Genomic DNA, 19,674 nt, shown 5'->3' with positions numbered 1-19,674 from the left:
AGCTAAACAAACAGCTGCAGCCAGTGATCTAAATGCAACCTCCTCCTCTCCAGAAATCCTTGTTCTTGAAACTGGAAAGACTCCTCCAAAGAGTAATTTATTAAAGAAACTACAGACACTGACCTGTAATTAGCTCTCTGACTTCCATGTCATTTGTTTTTCGCAAGAGTCTGATCAAAGCAGGGATCCCGTCACAGTTCTTTATAGCCACCTTGTTTTCGTTATCCTTGCCATAGGAGATGTTCCTGAGGGCCCCGCAGGCTTTGCGATGGACCTCTGGCTTTGGATGATCGAGCAGGCCCACCAGGATGGGGATCCCCTTAAGGTGCCTCACGTCCTTCTTGATTTTATCATTCTCGTAGCACAAGTGCTGCAAGTAGGCAGCGGCGTTAGACTTGACCGGGTCGATAGGGTGGCTGAGCATGGCAATGACTTCAGGGAGGTCAGGGTCCCTCCACCTGGGGTCCTTGCGAATGCTGTCAATAGAGGGGGAGCGCTTCCCCAGGCGGTCGATGCTGGCCATGCTTCCTCGCTCTGGCTGCGCCAGCGGTGCTGCGTAGCTGCCATGGAGGTATGGGATCCTCTCCTCCACCATCTCTGTCTCAATGGGGTCATCGTAGCCCCTGTAAGAAGCAACAGTCCCGAGAGAAAGAAAAGAAAAATTTATATAATTTAAACATTCTGTGCCTCCAAGTCAATGTGGAGATTTCAGCTGTGATAAACCCTTTAATACCACAAACATCATCACGGACAACATATTTACATTTTCGAATGATTTATTTCTAATAACTTGAAAATTAATCATAGCTGAGCACTCAGGAGCGATGGGACTACAGCACGTTGTCTGTTTGGCTAGCAGTGAGACAATGACAGGAGCTGCACATCAAACAGATTGCTTTCACTTTGGTCACTTAGCAAAGCAATTATGTTAGCTCTGGATTACATTTAGTAGGAAACACTGAGCTTCCTTAATGCATCACTGCAGCAACAAAGCAAAACACTGATTGAAAGAGTTCCAGGCTGGGCAGAAAGAGACCACAGCTCTCAGAAGTAAGAGAAGATCCTGCACTTCCATTAAGACTCAGTGCTCACACAAATACAGTGTGTGTGAGCTGCACCCACTGTGAGCTGACACCGAAGCTGACACCCGGGAGATGGAGCATCTGTGATTCTGTGAGCAGAGGAAGCCTGCAGCTCACTTACAGCGACTGCCTGGTCCTGAGCAAAGTTTGCTTGTTCCTCATTGTTAGGTGTGAAGGAGGGCAGCACAATGACCAGTGCTGGCAGTGAGGGGCAGCCCCATCCCGTGCCCCCAGGCTTGGCCTCGAGGCTCAGCCCTGCCTGAGGTGGAACACTGAGGGACCTATGGATCTGTGTCAAACTTCCCATTCGCTCAATTGTTTTTTACCTCAAACCCAGAAAATTCTTATTTTCATCCTGCCGTCCCACTGCTCTCATTGCACGTTAAGGTAAATTGACTTCTCACGTGCTAGGTTTATGTCTTCTTTTGCTGCTCAGTAAAGCTAACAGATGGGAAGAATTACAAAAAATATATTAAGGTTACTATTTAGAAAAGCCCTACAGAATTGAGAACAGCTCATCCTTTCCAACACGTCTCAAACAAAAGTGCAGCACACGTACTCCCAGCTGCAAGCAGTTATTTGCCTTCCTCCTTCTGGCCCTCCTGGACAGATGTCAGCTCCTACTTCAGCACTGCAGGTACGTAGTTTGAATTGCTACAAAATGATCTGCACAGACTTTTAAGCACTGGCTGATGTTACTGAAGTTGTGGATGTCATGCATAAGGAAATAGAGCACTAGAACTCAAACAAAACGGAGCTCACTGTTCCCTTAATGGGACTGCTAATTAAAGCAGACTCCGAGGAGAAGTGCAATTGGAGGCGGAGACTGAACTTAGCATTGGACAATTAATGCTTTTGATGTTAAAAGCACCTCTAGTGACTTCAAGTTACGTTAGCTGCTGTTCTAAGCACTGAGCTGAATGATGGGATAAAATGGGCCAGCATCCAGAACTCAGAATGCATTTGGAGAAGTCCTTGTATTGATGCAGCTATTTGTGTATGCATAATTCATTACCTGCTCTGCAGTGATTTACCATGTCTGGACAGAGCAGAACAAAGCTGCTTTCGTCATTCCAAGAAAGTAACAACTTGAAAATATTTACTTTTGTGCATGTACACAGGGCAGAAGTAATAACAAAGCCCCTAAGCTATATTTTGTTTATACATGAGCAAGTTTGGGACAACCAGCATTAAAACTATAACAAAAGCAAACACTTCTCATGCTCAGCCTCATATTAAATTCTTAATGACTGTGTGAAAGTATAAGATTAATAATTGCCCTGTGCACAGCTGCTGCTTGATGGGTACCTGCAGTTCTGCACTTCTCAGTCCTTGGAGCTGCCTAAACAGAAACCTTGTGCTACCTCAATTACATCTGCGTAATTAACGCTCTCTCTCCTACAAACCCGCGCAACACACAAAGATAATTATCATCTTGGGATGCAGTTTTCTTCCATTACTGCCTTTGAACCCTTACAAACAGAACTGAGCAGCTGATCCTAACTCCGTTACGCCGTTCTCCCCTGTGCCATACAAAGCTCTCCGGTTCCATTACATTTGCTGAAGTAAAACTTCACAATTAGAACTTCAAATGCTGCCAGGACCAGAGAGAGCATCACGTAACTCCTGTAGCAGCAATAACAAGGTTTTCATCCAGTTCCACTCCTCACATACACAGCTCTTCGCCTGCCCATCTCAGCCTGATTCTGCAGGGCCATGTCTCCAGTAAGAACTGGCACACAGGTCTTTTCAGCTCACCAAGACAGTTACATTCAAACAGGACGAACAGCATCTCTCAAGCATTTTTAGAGAAAGGACGCACATAGGAAACACTATGGCTAAAACATTCCTGCACAGTCAGGTTCCACATACCTCCGTATGAAAACTGTGTTAAGAGCTCACCAACCACTGGTGAAAGCATAAGCTGCAAACCCAACGGCTTTATGAGGCAGCAAAGTGAACAGCTGGATACTTGGCCCTTCAAACACAGAATGAGTATCTAGAAACTCCAAGGTTCCAGCATGAACTAAAGGGCTATACAGGCAAGCTTGGTGGAAGTAAGTACCACACAATGGTTCATATGACTAAATACAGCAATCAAATAGAATAAAACACCACCACCCAGTCCACACTGAAATTAAGGACAAAAAAATCCTGAAGCATTTTGCAAGAGAAGGTCTAAACATCAACTGTCGCTCAGTAGCCTCAAAAACCACACGAAGACTGCCTGCCAAGAAGAAAGTAACTGGCACAGCAGTGCCATGCAGAAGGAACACAAAGCCCTGGGCTGACCTGGCACTAAGGGATCCCTGCTCCTGGTGCTGGTGAGATGCTCTGGCCCACGTTAAGCCTCATCTCCTCTCCCTTCACAGGGGAGCTGAGGCCAGAGAAATGCACACCAGGCAAGGGGCAAGAAGCTGCAAGTATTATCAGGAGTTAAACAACATTATCAGGAGTTTCTGAAAGCAAACAAGTAAAATCAGAAACACATTTACAGCCAAGCAGTGAAGAAATCATCTGAGCCAGACTGAGAGGACCAACTGAGGTTTTCCCCCTGCACTCCAGCTGAGCGCTCCCAGAAAGGCAAGCTGCTTGGCACAGGAGGAGCAGCGATGAGATCTTCACCAGGAGCAGCCCACTGTGTGCCAGGGCTGCTGACCGCGAGCATCTTGCCTTCCATCTCCTGCAGCACAACAGCTGAGATTGTGGGATGCTGTCGGTCTCACTAATCACCTGTCTCAGGGAATTGATCAAATTGTGTCCTAGCACAGATAAAATCCGGGAAAGCGCTTGCGGATTTATCATCTTACTTGTGGCTTCAGCACAGGCACGTTTGAGTAAACAGGTGAAGGATTTCCACATTTAATCCCCGTCAATTTATACAACAGCTACGCTCATCACAGCTTGCAGCTGGTGTCTGCTAGGATACAAGACCAGAAAAGCTTGGGATTTCAGGAGGGAGTCGTGTGTAATGGAGAGGAGATGCAAAGACTTTGCAGAAGGGGGTCCTACTTTTACCAGCCTCTGCTCCCTAATGGAAGGATGTGCAATGGAAGGATGTGCAAGGGGATTCAAAAGCTGGACTGAATTCCCTGTTCAGGCAAGTCTGAGTTAGTGGCCGTGTGTTTAAACCACTTCAAATCGCCTCGCCTCAAACCACCTAACAGCTACTAATGGATGAGCTGAGCCAGACTGCAGACTGCCACAAAAAGCTCAGCCATACATCTGTCTTCTGCTGTCTGCATCCGTATCAACTAACCCGTATCAAGTAAACTCTACAGAGCAGCCTGAGAAAACAACCATCAATGCTTTCCAAACCAACTGCGTTTTGGCCTCGCTCCATTCTGCCCAGCACATCTGTACACTTCTGCCCTGAACACTCCCCAGCATCCCATGGCTACGCTGTGGCATGATGTTTACATTTGGCTGCCAAACCAAAGAGGCTGATTTCCAGGGACAGACCTTTCCCCAGCCTTAAGGATGCCAGCCTACGTGCTGCTGTAAGGCCATACTCCATGCAAGAGGAGTTAGGCCAGAAATGCTGACTGAAAGTCTGCAAACATAAGACAAGCTGAAGTAGAACATGAATAAGAAACATGTGATAGCAATACTCCTGTGCTGTCTCTGCATTACAAAAAGTAATCGTACAGTACCTTCACCTAAAACCCAGCCCACTTCCCAGTGACAGCTGCTTGGATCATGAAATAACCAGCAACATGCATCATCAGTCCCTTAAATCAGGCTCCTGCCATAGAAAATTGAGCAGCAGAAAGCTTTTTTGCTGATAATTCCATTAAAATTAAAAATTCACATCCTGTCTGGTCTGGAATACACAGTAGCAATAGCTGCTCCTGAGTTCTCAGGGAAAAATAAATCCCCTGGATTCTAGTACATGCACAAACCATAGGGATGTGCTATGGAAACAAATCATTGCAAAAACAAAAGACTTGGTGTTGAGAGACGATGATTTAAAAAAAAGGAGTAGTTATGACTGGCCATTTTATCCTGCTCGTTTGTGTCAAATTCAAAGTAATGATCAAAAATACTCAAATAATACTTGGGATGTCTTTTGGAAATGAAAAATATCCAGTATTTCCTGCTTCTCTTTTAAAAAGGGCTATATACAAAAAGCCTGGCAACACCATAAGACTATATATATTTAGAAACTATCATAAAAATAAGCATTATTTAATGAAGACAACCTACTCAGCGAAGGAAAAGGAACGTAAAAAAATAAAAAAGGGACTATGTAAAAGCCATCATGAATAAATCCGAGTACTATTAGATCAATATAATACACCCAAATGCCTTTTCTGCACCATAATTTGTTGTCCTCTTTCAGAATAAAATGCCTGTTACAGCAGAGACTCAGCGCAGAAGAAAACAAGAAGGAAACCCATCCACGTGCATGGAAGAGCAAACAGGCAGTATCTGCACTTGTCTGGTCTGCAGATGCTGTGGAGACGACGATTCTTCCCAATTAAAAACAAAACACAGGTGGCTCAAACGGAGGCCAGGGGTGAGATGAGCACAACAGACACAGAGGGATGAGGAGGAAGGAAGAACATTCGGGCCGCAGGTCAGTGAGGGCGCTGTGTGATGCAGCTGAGTGATGGAGATGCCCGCGCTGCACGGCGCTGCGAGGCAGAGCCTGCTGGCAGCAGTACCAGGCCTGCCCCACACATAGCACCTCTTGAAATCAAAGGTGCCACCAACTTACCACGTTCACTTCATCATTCCCTCAAGTAATAACCGCATTCAAAAACCAGAGGGAAATAATGAGGTAGTAATTACCCTCATCTAGCACAAAGCACTACTTGTTATCGTTAGCTTCTGGCAGATCAGTAGCATATCTGAAATACAGGTTTACTGAATCGCTCAAGTGTTTCTTTGAAATGTCAGAAAGCAGCCACATCTGAAGAGGCCCTCACTCAATCTTACGTTCTTACAACCTAAGGTTTGCTGCCACAGTCAGGCTAATTGCTTGTCAACTTCTCTTGATCATATTAAATATGGAAAAACTCACGACAAAAGGAATGTAAAACAAAAATTGTAAATCAGTCCTATCCAAGCTGCAAGGAACAATAAATCAAAGGGATGCTTAAAAATACATTTTAAAAATGCAAATGGGCAGGTTCTAAGAATGCATTCATTTATTTATCATGAATATAGTTTGAAGAATGTTAATAAAACTTTACAAACACTGCTGCCTGACTGCTCTAACTAGAACTGCAAACCTTGCTTAGATGCAGAGAAACAGAAACAGCAGCCTGATAAACAGAACAGTGTCCTGGCAGCTGCTGGCATTCACTTCAGCCCCACAAAACTCTGACGTGGTCCCAATGGTTGTAAGCTGTCAGGAAAAGATGCCAGAAGGGATCTCAAGAGGGTTCTGGCAGATACGCCTTGTCATCCTGTTCTTTGTTATGATTTTGTTTTTAATTATGATTTTTTTTAAACATAGATTAAAATTTGCAGGAGCTTGATTCCTTTTGAAATGAACTTCCAGAAACATGAAGGGGGATAGAGCTACAGGAGGATGAAGGAGACCACAAGCAATGTCACTTCTCCAAGCAGGAGAGCTCCATCTGAACCTGCTCCCAGCCTCCACGTCCCTCCTGTGCAGGAGGCCCAGACATGCCTCCAACGCAAGAGCTGACAGCACAACTAAAGGCATAAAACAGCACATCTCCTGGGAAGGGGACTGAACCAGAAGTAATCTGTGATTGGTCTCTTCAGTTACATTTAGTTCAACACAGATGCTCTTATCTCCCCTTATTTACAGTGACAGGACAAAATAACAATCTGATCTTACAAACGCTGAAGTACTTCACTGAGGTTCAGCACAACCTTGTCACACAGCTGAGGGCGTATGATAAGCACAGGCCCAGGAGCTGATGCTGTCAGGCACCTCACCAGGCAGCTTCGTGATAATAAGCATCCCTTCATCACCAGCTTCAGCTCATCTGCAACCAACCAGCTGCTCAAAATTGTTTGGCAGATGTGCACATAACCAGACCCACCTGAAGTCTCAAAGATTACAAGACCCCTTTTCACCCTGCCAGTGTGAGACAGCGCAGGGAAAATTCAGTGTAGTCACACCTCTTCTTGAGGAAGAAAAAAAGCTATCCCACTTCCATGAAATCATCTTTTTCTTGCTAAATTCAGCCTCAATGAAGTGGTCCAGAAACACACCAAGAGGGATTTTAAGCACTAGAATTACTCTTTGCCATTTCATGTGCATTTTGCAGTTATTTATAGGCTGATGAAGTGATGTGTTCTGCCTTGATCACAGCACAGTAGGGCAGGTCCCCTCTTCTCCACGAAGGTGAACTTCCTACTATGTTTAGGACATGCTGGTTTTGCCTACAGTTGTTTTCAAGACATACTGATTATTTCTCTAGCCAAAATCACAAGTATACTACAACCCCAAACTGTTTTTTTTTTTGTCTCTTGTCTGAGACCTCTCTCCTTCCATCCCTGAGTTTTCCCATTTATGAGATTTTAAGATGTTTCTTTCATTCTAACGATTACATTAACCACAATCCAACCACTGTGCTTTTTTTCTGCCAAATAACCGTGCCGTTACCAGACCATTCAGAGTTCAAATGTTCAACTGAGCAAAACAGCTGCAGGTAACCTTGTAAGAGACAAATGGATTTTTACCTTCCTTTGTGGGGTCTTCCTCTCTCTGGCACACCTGCAGATGTCCTCCGGTTCACAGTAGAATAATCTGGATCCAGTTCATATCCTTCATCGTCTACCCCAAGGCTGCGGTTGTCATCCTCCAGCCCATAGGGCTCTGGTTGGAAACGTTCCGGCTGAGAGCGGTTCAAGTCAACACTGCTGCCCACTGGTACCTGAGGCTGGGCAACAGGACCATAGTTGTCCCTTCTGCTCGGCAAAGTGAAGCTCCCGTCGTCCGGCCGGTAGCTGTTTCCTGGCACATAGGCGTAGCGAGGACGGTAGTTGACGCCACGTGACAAGCTGCCATAGTTATCTGCTAGGTCTCCATAACCATCATGACCGATGTAAGGTCGATACTGGCCCTCGTGGCTGTCAGGGTAGGAATCATTGTAGCTGTTGTAAGATCTGGTCAATGTGGACGACGCCTGTGGGGTGATGTACCGCTCCCCATTCTTCATATACCTTCTGTCTATTGAATCTGTGTAGCTGCCCATGGGAGACGAGCCATCCATCGACGGCAGGCCGTCGGGTCCAAGAGGGACCTGGCGCACTGTTCGAGTGGTGACTGTTTTGACCATTTTGGTGACCTGTGAAGTAGTAAAAAAATACCTTAATTTTCTCTTCAATGAACGATGTAATGAGACTTAAGGGAGCCAGAACAGTAAATGAATACATGTAAGTGGATTACACGCTGGGAAGAACACACAACAAAACTGCTGGCAATTTTGGGCTTCCAATGCAAGCATTAGAGAGAAACAGGCATATGTAAATAACACTCATCTTCACAGAAACTGCAGAGTGAAACTCATATACCAAGAGCATCTGGATACAGATACTGTGACCTGCAGCCTCCCACTGAAACGTAAGGATTGGCACCAAATTGGGCAAGCTGCTACTGAACAAAAGAAGAGGAGTACACCTCTTGAAGCAGCTCCAGGTGCGTCCTCTCACGTCTTCACGATAACCCCAAACAGGAGAAATTCACCCAAACAGTATTTCTTTTCCTAGAGACATCTGTGAGCAAATGATACTTCAGGCTAATGAGTTAATGAAATCCTGCAAGATGGCAAGCAGCACAAATGGCTCTCCACCAACAGCATAATTAAGTACCATCACAATGCTGAATAAAGCATTGCCAGGTACCAACACTACCTCAGTGTCTAATTTGGGCCACAGCTGAAAATTCTCAAAGGGATTTTCTTAGTAAGTCAGCTTCAGGAAAGATGCTACTTTCCACCCCCACCATTTTTTAATTAAAAATGCATACTGCAGTATTTAAAAAAAAGGAATTAAGAGCTATAAAGTAATCAGTTTTCGACAGAGAAACCAACAATGGCTTCTGCTCATTACCTGAGCACAATGCTCCAGCTCTCCATTCAGCACCAGCACAACTGCTGCCATGGCATTTATGAAACTGGACGACATTTAGGGATGAAAAAGATTTGGGGCAGCTTACAGTAGCCTTTTGTAATGTGGACATAAACAAGTGGGACACAGCTCAGCATTCTCCTAGTGAGTTTGAAACAAAAGTTTTATTCAAAGTCCTATGCTCATAAGTGATCTTTTAACAGGAGAAAATGCAATGTTTTCAGGCCTGAAACACGTGAGCTTTGCAAAAGAGTGACACAACTGGATAAAAAGGGCCAGGCTTTAACATTCTTGAGGTTGTGAACTGTTAAGGTGAATAACAGGAAGTAAGACAGCATTTCAGCAGTTGGAAAACTGATACTTCTGCACAGTAAGGAACAAAAGAGCAGCTTTCTCAATGCCAAGAAGAGTGCTCGTGTAACCACACAAAGCCCTTTCTTTCAGCGCTACTCAACAGAAGCCAGACATTCTAAATTGAGTTCCAAGTTCTCCTTCTCAAGGCATATGCTGCAATGCATGCACAGTTTGTCACGTGCATTTTTCACAGGATTTTCCAGACCAGACAATGCAAGATACCCAATATACCATGAATGCTTGCAGCAACTGCACAAAAGAAGGAGCAAGCTTTGACCTTTCAGATCCCTGGAGAGGTGCTTTGCAGGAAGCTGTCACTATGGCACATCTTCAGCCACCATCACTGCTGCCAGTTTGCTTGTTTGTTATTATTATATAACTTGCTTGTTTTCTCCTGTCTCATTTTTCTGGAGAATCGTTGTTGTTATCAGATAGGATGGGGTAACACAACACAGTCATGTCAGAGCAAGGACAACTGTCTACAGATAGTATGCATACACAAAAAAGACTAAGTAGAGAATCAGAACATTTGGAAAATCAATTCCTACATGATTTGTGACTTTCATTTACATTTAATTAAACACAGTTTTTCCACCATGCTCCTGTCTACTACAGAGTACAGAGAACATAGAAAGCAGGATTCATTTGCAGTTTTTCCCCAGTTTGCCTCTTTTTTGTTTATTTGAGCACAGACAAGTTTCCAGCAGCTGTCCTAGTCAAAAAGACTCCCCTGGCATCAGCCAGCACACAGAAGAACAAGCTGACAACGTCAGCCTCACCTCCATCATTTACTGAACGTTCCCACTATTAACAGCACAATCAAGAAACCCTTGTCAGAAACATAAAAAGGAACATTTCACCCTAGCACAGAAGTACACATTTCTCATGGCATAAAAGCATCCAATAATGCCAAAGGTACTGTGGGAGGGGGGGTCAAATCAAGTCTGTTCATATTTTGAGCAAGGGAGTATTTGCACTATGCCTCATTTGTCAGGGTTGGGCACGGAAACAGAAGATTTATCATGTGATAAACAGACGTTGCTGCCTACAGGACAATAAAGGCAAGCTTTTTGGAAGCAATTAGCCAGCACACAGAGGAAGGTCCATTTATTAGGCTTCCAAGCAAAAGAAAAACAATAAACCTTTATTTCAGGAAATCCAGCTCAAGGGAATGTTTCCATTATATTTCTTAAAAGGGGAGGCAGCCTTGGACAGCTGACAGCACAGTAATCTTCTCTCCCAACATTTCTGAGGTTTCCTTAATACCAATACATTAGCCAGAGAAAACGAAGCAATTCCAAGCGGGAGACCCGGCAGACGGTCTTATCTGCCACCTGATCCTCCAGATGCACCCAGTTATTAGCAAGAACTCTGCTCTGTAGGTATGCTGTAGTGAACAATTTAGATACACTAGTTACTTCGAGACACTGCAATCTGACTTCCTCCGTTTATCTACAGAAAACCCATCCTAAGAGTTTTTTTGCTTGATTACAAATCAAAGGGTGCTCAGCTGCTTCAGTGCCACAGTCCCCCAGCCTGCCAATCAAGAGCTTCTGATGGCCTCTCTACAAAAACATTGAGTATGCTTAAAATACACGTTTGCTATTCTATATGTCATTAGTTATGTTCCTGGGAAGACATCTGTCTATAAGATACAAAGGAAATGTCCGTACATTTGAAACAGTGTCTGTATTTTTCCGTTCCTTGTCCTTTTATTTGTCTTAAAGTACAGGAAAGCAGGCCTGAAGAAACCCAGGACTGGACTCACTGGTTGCAGGTACAGGTGCTACATGTAGATTCCTCCACGTCACACTGCTCAGAGGGGGGAAAGACAGCGCTGAGATCTCAGTGGAAGAGTGCTGTCACCGTCCACTGCTGTCATCTCAGCAAGTGCTTACAGCTCCCACTTTCTACCTCACTATGGAGGGCTTTTGTTTTTCACTTTTGTACCTCCCCCAACTCCCCCCACTTCCCCCTTTCTCTGATGAATTAAGTACTTTACAAAAGCTGACATGGCTAAAAATTTTGTTGAAACTGCCATAAAACAGAAACAGATGAGAAAGAATGTGCAAGGATAAAGGTGTTCTGACGTTTCCGAGAGCTCATTTTTCAACTATGGACTGTAAAAATTCATCAGCCCGAGCAGTCCGAAGGTATTACCTTTCTATTAAATGCTGTGTAAGAACTCGCCCCATAGGTTTTCAAAACAACAGCTCAAGTTTTTCTCTGCAATTTTAAGCTTAGTGTTTGACTTTCTCAAAGGACCCTCAACTGTGGCAGAAATCCATTCCAGCTCTATTACCTAATTCCTCTTGAATTTTCTGCAAAGTTACAAAGAACTGCATCTCAGAGTAGCTGGCACCAACACAGCAGAAGAGTTCAAGTCACGAGCACCTTCCAGTTACTGCTGCTAGGAAAGGAGAGCAGCTATAATCGCTGCTGGGAAAGACCTGGCCTTCTTCAGTATGAAGAAGACAAGGCAAATGGATGGCCTGGAAATGAAACAACTCTGTATACTGATTGATTTTACAGTTTGTCACCATAAAACATCTTTTTCAATGAATAAAAGTGACCCAGAGCTCTCAAATCTTCTTGCATTTCAACAAAGATAAATATGAGAGGTGCCTAAAGAAAGAATAAAGCAAGCATTAACAGGAGCACACAAATCCTGTTTGTTTTACTTCATTTCTCTTCAGCTGCTTTCAAACCAGCCTCTCTGACACAGCAGCCTCCTAGCAGCCCTCTCCCCAAGGTGACTTTCACTGTTGGAGTATGATAGGTATTTGGCTTCCAGAGAGATTATGAAGCTGAAATGAAGCATTATGTGATACATCTTTTGTGCAGCAAATGTTACGTAGGGACATAGCCAGCACAGTACTAAGATAATAACAGTTGGGGGAAAATTACTCAGATATCTCATTTTTGAGAAGGCAGATGTTCTCTATTTAAAATATGTCAAATATTAAATTCTATTACGCTTCTTCCTGCTTCCCTGCAGCAGGCATCTTCAGAGACATGGGGGGAAAGCACACACTGTGGATGCTTCTGCACTGAAGTGGTTTACTTCATGTATTATTGGAGAGAGGACCTCCGTAAACTATGGTTTTCAAACAACACGGGGGGATTTGTACAAGAAAACGAGGAACAGCAGCACAAAGGATCATATGCATTATAGCTTTGGCTGTGCTGCGGTTCAAGGGGAATCATTTATAGGCATTATTTTGTACAGCGTAGCAAAAATAAACAATAGTTTTCTTTTACAGTCCAAAAACACATACCAAATCACATGGAGCTGTCTAACCTCCACAGGGGGTATGCAGCAAGGAAAGCACACACTGGAAGATCCCTCTGGTCTCTTCAGTTCTTAAAACCATGGCCTATGTAACTTTGTCATGGGAAGCAATGTGTGGCACCACCTGCTTTGTACAACAAGGCTGGAAAATGCAACTGCCCATGGCCAGGAGAACCTTCTAAGTACAGAGATAACCAAGACAGGTTCTGAGCCTTTCTCCAAAGAAGCTGAGATTAAGTGCAACAGCAAAGCATAAAACTTCTACTAAGCCGAACGTGTAAGCACAAACCTGAGTAATCTCAAATTAACTATCACCCTCATGAAGTAACAGGTAAGATTATTGCTGTAAGCAGATGTGAGGATTCCCCTCATAGGAAATGCCATTCCTTTACAGTGATAAAAAGCAGACACCATAATCAAGGCCACAGCTTGTCCCACTCCTTACTGAACTCCATTATGCAAACAGCCACATAAATGAGCAATCCTTATACAAGTCTTAAAAGGCAATGTGTAACTGCATTGGCCTGTTCTACTGGGCAGATACCAAACCAGGAAGGATAAAATTTCTGCCTTGAGGATGTAATTTTACTGTCATAATACAGTGGCAACGTACCTGACAGCCAAACTTCGAGGTCATCAAACTGGGCAGGTCCCAACCCAGACAGAGTGGAAATGCCCTGACTGCTGTGCAGGCTCAGATAGGAAGCAGAGCCTCTGGGAGATGGAAACTGCTCAGTTACCCTGTGTGCAGGAGAGCACAGCACTGACCAGGCTGAGCACCTCAGCCCCTTCCCTGCACGTATCCCTCAGAGCAGGAATGCTGCTCCTGCAGCACACTGCCTGCCCAGGGGATGGGTTTGCATCTCACATCACACAGAAACCCTCCTTCACTGTCCTCACCTGAACAGCAAGGTCAGAATTTTGTCACCACACAGAAGGTGCGAAGAAGTTTCATTTTCCCTGCAAGGCACTAACACATAATAGCATGACCTACAAAGCCACCACGATGATACCTACTAAAAGAGATAGTAAGTCAATGCCAATTAACTCCAGGACACTTAACCAATGCTACGGACTTCCAACAACGGTTTGCATTTTCACTTTCACTATCAACACTATAAACACAAGTTGAAAATAACATGATTAAATAAAAATACAAAGAAAATCTGATCATGTTTCCATATCTAAGAGCTGTTAAACCTGTGCCATATTATCAGAGCAAGGAGAAGTCAAAACAAAACCATTCAGAGGCAGCAACAACTTCAGCAGACTCAGGGTCTCTTTCAGCAGTTAGGGCTAGGCCAACCCCATCTGTGTTTTCACATTTCAGTGGCACTTTCTCAACAGCTGGATATGTACATAAATAAATCTGTATTTATATATAAAGAGTTGGTCTTTTTAGCAACAAAAAACTAGGTAGCAGCTCCAGATAGAATGCAGGTTGCTCTGAAAGTAATGCCTCCTGTTCATTTCCATGAAAACTACAACAGATGCAAGGAGCACAATAACACTGTTTGACAGAGCAAATTCTCAGCTCCAGAACACTACTTGTCAGCACTACCACCACCATCAGCTGTGCAATGAACAAGAGCTGCATGTCATGCTCCTAAACATCTGCACCAGTGGAGACAACCGAGCGTCACTGCTGCTGAAATGCACCACCCACCGCTCACTGCGCTCACAGCCGCTGCTTGGTCTCCACCAAAGTTCAGTAAGTGCTGGTGAGTGCCTCTGACAACGTGGGCCCACATAAATAGCAGGCATTACTTTTAGAGCAGCCTTCATATGTAAGTAGAGGTCAGCAGAATTATCTGAAACAACATAAAACCAGAGGAATACTACTGTGCACTGTCTCCCTGTTCTGAACACACTACAGTATCGGGAATGAAGTACAGTTAAGAGAGGAGAATGCAGCTCTTTGAAACGGAAAGGCATTTGTAGGGATGTCATTTTTGCATTTTTTCCCATATGCAGACAGAATAGCTTGTTTTGGAGCCACCACTCAACTTTTCTCTGGGAAGATGGAAAAACAGCAGGTATTCTGCACAGGAGAAAATTGAACTTTTTCTGTTATGACAAAGACACAAATTTATCATTAGCATAACTATTTCAAACTATTTCATGTGGTTCTGTTATCTAGGGAACACTGCATGGCCTCCACTCTATTTTTATGGCCGTAGCTATTTTATTCCTTGGCATAGCAGCACTAACAGCCTCCTAAAAATATGCACTACTATTAGTCCATATGAAAAGGTGTCCATCACCACTGTAATTTTACCTCTTCCTTCCTGCAAAGAACAGCTGTTGTTGCCACTAGAAAGAAAGCAGACTTTCTTTCAAATGAATTACATCTGAAAAATGTCAGATTATTGGAAGGACAAATCACAATGTGTTATTTTCGGTTGTTTGTTTTTTAAGACCATCATTTCCTTCCAACAGAAGGAAAACAGGACAGTTACAACATTTAACTAACAACTTTTTAAATGGATGCTCAGTGCATGCAGAACCCACTGATCTCAGAGCACCAATGCTCAATCCCTCTTAACCTGAGACTCCAATGTCCTCAACAGATACCTCAGACAGCCACAATTCTGGAATGCCAGAAAAATAAACACTGATTTATGCAACAACTTCTGTTCACCTCCTAACATAAAAAGCAGCTGGAAAATCTTTTTTTAAAACCACTGTTGTTCAGAAGTTTTTCAATAAGCAGTCACCCTTGATCTTTCAGAAGACCAAAACCTAATGAACATGTCAGCTCAACTTCCAAGGCCCAAATGTCAAGCTGTATTACCGCTGCAGAAATACCAGAAGCATGCAAGGCAGGAGCGAGCGTGCAGCATCTGCTCAGCAGAGATTGAAAATTTATCTTACGTGAAGGCTAAAAAAGGCAGCATGAGGAAAAGAAGATACACAGCATCTCTGAACCTGAGGCACAGGTCACTCGATAACATACCTAGCTTTCCCAATGCATCAGGAGTAAAATTCCATTCACAAGAATGTTGCAGAAGGTAAATACTGCTGTTTTATTTAAATGTGATATTTATGGTTCTAGAGGAGAAAGTATAATTGCACACTATTATTACAAATCGTAATTAATTTGAAGACACGTTTCCAAGCACATTTTCCCCAGCTGTAAAAATCATTTACTCCATGCCCTTCCATCTCATCTAAGTCTCATACATCCATATGTGTTTGCAGGGCAATGCTGTGATCTGTGTCGGTAAAATAAAGTGAACTTTGAAATAATTATCAGTCGAGGAATGGGTGCTGGTGTTTTTGTTTGGTTAACCTAGGTAATTTCTACTGCTCAGCTCACAGCTCCATGAGCAGCTGTATCAGCACTGCTGACTGAGAGCAAACCAGACACAAACTGACAAAAAAAACTTAGCTCAGCTTTGCTGGCAAAGAGAACACAGTCAGAATCACAGAGGATCACAACAGCATGATTCTCACCACTCGTTCTGCTTTCTTTTACTTCCTGAGTAGATGGTATTCTCCCATTTTCCTTGTCAGTTATTAACCTCTCACCTTGGTTTCAGTTCTCCTTGTTGTTCCATCCTCAGAAGTGACAATAGACACGTGGGAAGTGGGGGTGCCTGGATCTTCCTCCACAGTAACTGTTTCTTCCACCATTTCCTGAGGTTCTTGCATCATTGCTATAGATGTCTGGTTACTGGGGCTCTGTTCCTAAAGAAGCAAGCAAAAAAACCATTTTTCCCTTCTACCATCACAGCACGCATATCTTACTGACTTCATCTTTTTCAATCGAACAACACATTTTACCTAACAACTTGCAAATGGAGATTCAGAGAAAGAAGAATCCACTGTCTCAACAAATGCCAACCATGTAACTATGCTATTATGGCTGAGCTCAACTGGGTAAATGGAAATCATGTGAGTGTGCTGTAATGAACTTTGTATTTATAGGCAACCCACTACAGGCTAACAGACTGCTGCCTTATATTTAAGCCTGTCTTAAGCTTCCTCTCCAGTGCCCAGTGTAGGTGGAGTGGAATTTTTGTACATAAAACATTCTTTCTGTTATGCACTAAATGAGACCATTGGGTTTCAGAGCAGTTTATCTTACACAACACTCAAAGTTTATTTCCATTTGATAAAATACACTCAGTTTCAGACTACAGAAGGCTATAAAACATCAAGAATTACTATCAAACTGACACCTGTCTCAAACTGTCCAAAGCAATGATAACCTAAAATAGATAGCTGAAAATTAACTGCTGAATTACGTGGAATGTTGCTCTTCTGACATCTTCCCTTTGCTGAGTGCAGAAGATCTACATGGCTATAAGCTCACTGAAAAGCATTAAGGGACAGACAGCACAAAGAAACACTGCACAGAGAGAAACGAGCACAGGCCAGTTGTTGCAAGAAGGCTGCCCAAAGAGAATGCTTCTGCTTCTCACCAGCACAAACATCTGAACTTTCCTTTCTCTTACGCAATTGTGTCTCAGCACAGCAATCAGAGAAGCTCTCCTTCGGTACATGAACATATTTCAGAAGTTTCACAGCATGTGGCCAATAAAGACTTGGCTTACATACTGAGAAATAAGCCTTTTCTCCAGCATGATGAACCCTCAGCTATGTGAGACAGAATGGCAGACTGTTCATTTCATTGCAATCCCTGAAGCTATCATGGTACACAGGCCTCAGAGCCAAAGCAGGGTTCTATTTGCACGTCCTGTCAAACAGGCATACATAGAAAAGCTCTAAGGAATAAATGCATATATATACATTTACATACATACATTTTTCTTTTAATAATGGAAAGGAATGACAGAGGACCTTAATTTACAAAGTTAATATGTTTTTTCTAAAGAAAATAGCATAGGCAAACTCCGTATACCTTTTCACATCACAAGAAAACAAAACAATTGGGAAGAAACCGTTGCCATACAGGAGCCAAGTCTAATTACATCAGTGTTTAAATATTCTCATTTTGTGAAGGCCTCCCCATCAGAGAACTGTAACGTTCTATTTTCTAAACATAAAGTCCCAAAGCTGCACTTTGTCCTGGCCGTGGACTTTGGACCGCCCTCCGCTGCACTGCGCTCAGTGTAAGCCACGAAGCACAGCATCCTGATCTCTGCTGAGCAGGAGCAATGTACTGAGGTCTCATTAAGCTCCACTGGGAAGACATGCCACTTAATCCTTGTACGATCAGTAATTCCCTTTGAAACAAGCCAAGATGCCCTTGATCAGTTTCTATTATTTACAGCAATGTTCTTACATTCTGAAATTTGGACTTGAGTAAGCCAGCTGTTTTCACTTCCAGGTAAGTCACGATAACAACCGAGACCGTGGCAGTAAGATTCAGGCAGCCATCTCAGTCAAAATGCAGAACAGACAACCTTCAAAGGAGCTGTGCTGCACCACCAGCACAGAGATAAGCAGACACCGCTCCTGCTTCTATCGAAATCGAGAAACAACTCAGACAATGGAAACAGCCCGCCAGAGCAAGGCTTCTGAAATCCTACAGAAAATCTCCCCATTCAGTGTTCAGCAACTCAGGACACACTCTTAATACTTCATGGTAGAGCTCCGATGCCTGGTTCTGTCTTCCGCCTACAGGTTCAGGAGGGAAACGAGCTCACAAACACACAAATCCGCTCTTTATCCTGAAGCTATGAAATTACAGCTGCAGTTCAGCTTTCCCCAACCCACTGCAGAGCTTCCCTCCAAACAGAAGAACTTACACAGCACTGCAATACAGTGGAGACTCAAAACTTCTGTTATCTCTGTTCAATCCAAGTCTGGCTATGACCAAAGACATCAGTTACCATGTATAGATTCCTTTGTTGTACCTTGTCCTGGTAAACCACCTTGCTGCTTATATGGCATCAGATGCCAAAACTGATTCAAGATGTGAGTTCTACTCCTTCTGCACACGTATGTGCATAGACGCATCCATCTTGTTCATTCCTAGCTGCACACCGAGGTGTTGCCATGAATTTAACTATTTTCCTTTTCCTCTAGATTCTCAGAAGAAAATTCTGCTTTGTGATAATAAATCTGAGGAGATTTCTGTCTGCCTTCCATATTTTGCTCCTTCTGCTTCTGCAATACTTTTCTTTATAAAAGAAAAAAAAATCACCAGTCTCCCTTTGTATTCAGACTGCCTGTGGGCAAAGAAAAGCTTTAAAGGTGGGCACTTAAACACAAGTGAATTGCAAACTAGAGCATACTGACTTTAAATGAACACCAAGGCAGTTTTCATCCCATGGCTGCTTCTAAAGTGAAGTTTCAGGTACAGATCTGCATTCCTACAGGAGAAAGGCAGTGTTAGCAAGAGACTGTCCTAAGCATTGGAAATAAAAGCTTCCGAAGTTCAAGATAGATTTCCTAATATAGATAACTCAGCTGACTGCATCTCCTTATGCTTTTACTTCTTAGTACGTGATCCAGTGAAAAAAGCAGTGAGCAAAGAGGACAGAACACCAGCCAACTTGCTTTTCTCTGAATTAGCTTGAGGAGGCAGCTCTTTGATCTCCACAACCAGTACTTGTTCCACATCACTAACGTGCAGTTGTCACAAGCTAGCATTAACACAAAAAAGATGCAAAGACTTTCTCCATTTTTAGTCTCCTCCATTATGGATTTTAGGTCATCACAAATTGCAAAAAAACTGGGACACCCTACCCCTCTCAACCACCTTCTTCAGTGCTCAGCTTCTAAGCCAGTATCTAGGGCGCTCTTGTTAAACACATCTCAGCATCTCAGATTCCAAACATTTGGCAGCTAAGCCTAATTATCCAAAGTAAAACATAAATTACCAGATAGAACCGGAATACAACACTCCTAATGAATAATCCTACCAGTAATTCCCTGCCTGCTGAAGGCACGTAATTCCAGTTTAGAAAACCCACAAAG

At 43.3% G+C, this 19,674-nt stretch overlaps 1 protein-coding gene across 15 annotated transcripts in view; it reads right to left on the bottom strand.

Annotated features, from left to right (window-relative positions):
- Positions 1-19,674, bottom strand: part of ARVCF (ARVCF delta catenin family member) — a 211,577-nt gene that overhangs the window by 60,680 nt on the left and 131,223 nt on the right. For all 15 annotated transcript variants that reach the window (XM_048963944.1, XM_048963948.1, XM_048963947.1 and 12 more), the window contains 3 exons: positions 16,315-16,473; positions 7,749-8,356; positions 124-623 (listed from right to left, as the gene is read on the bottom strand). In XM_048963944.1, the coding sequence (XP_048819901.1) occupies positions 124-623; positions 7,749-8,356; positions 16,315-16,440 (1,234 nt within the window). In that variant the 5' untranslated portion in view covers positions 16,441-16,473. The remainder of the gene's footprint in view (positions 1-123; positions 624-7,748; positions 8,357-16,314; positions 16,474-19,674) is intronic.

The sequence above is a fragment of the Lagopus muta genome, chromosome 17 (assembly GCF_023343835.1).
Source record: "Lagopus muta isolate bLagMut1 chromosome 17, bLagMut1 primary, whole genome shotgun sequence".
Lineage (NCBI taxonomy): Eukaryota > Metazoa > Chordata > Aves > Galliformes > Phasianidae > Lagopus > Lagopus muta.
Note: the sequence above shows the minus strand (reverse complement) of the source record. Positions and strands in the feature narration are given on the sequence as shown.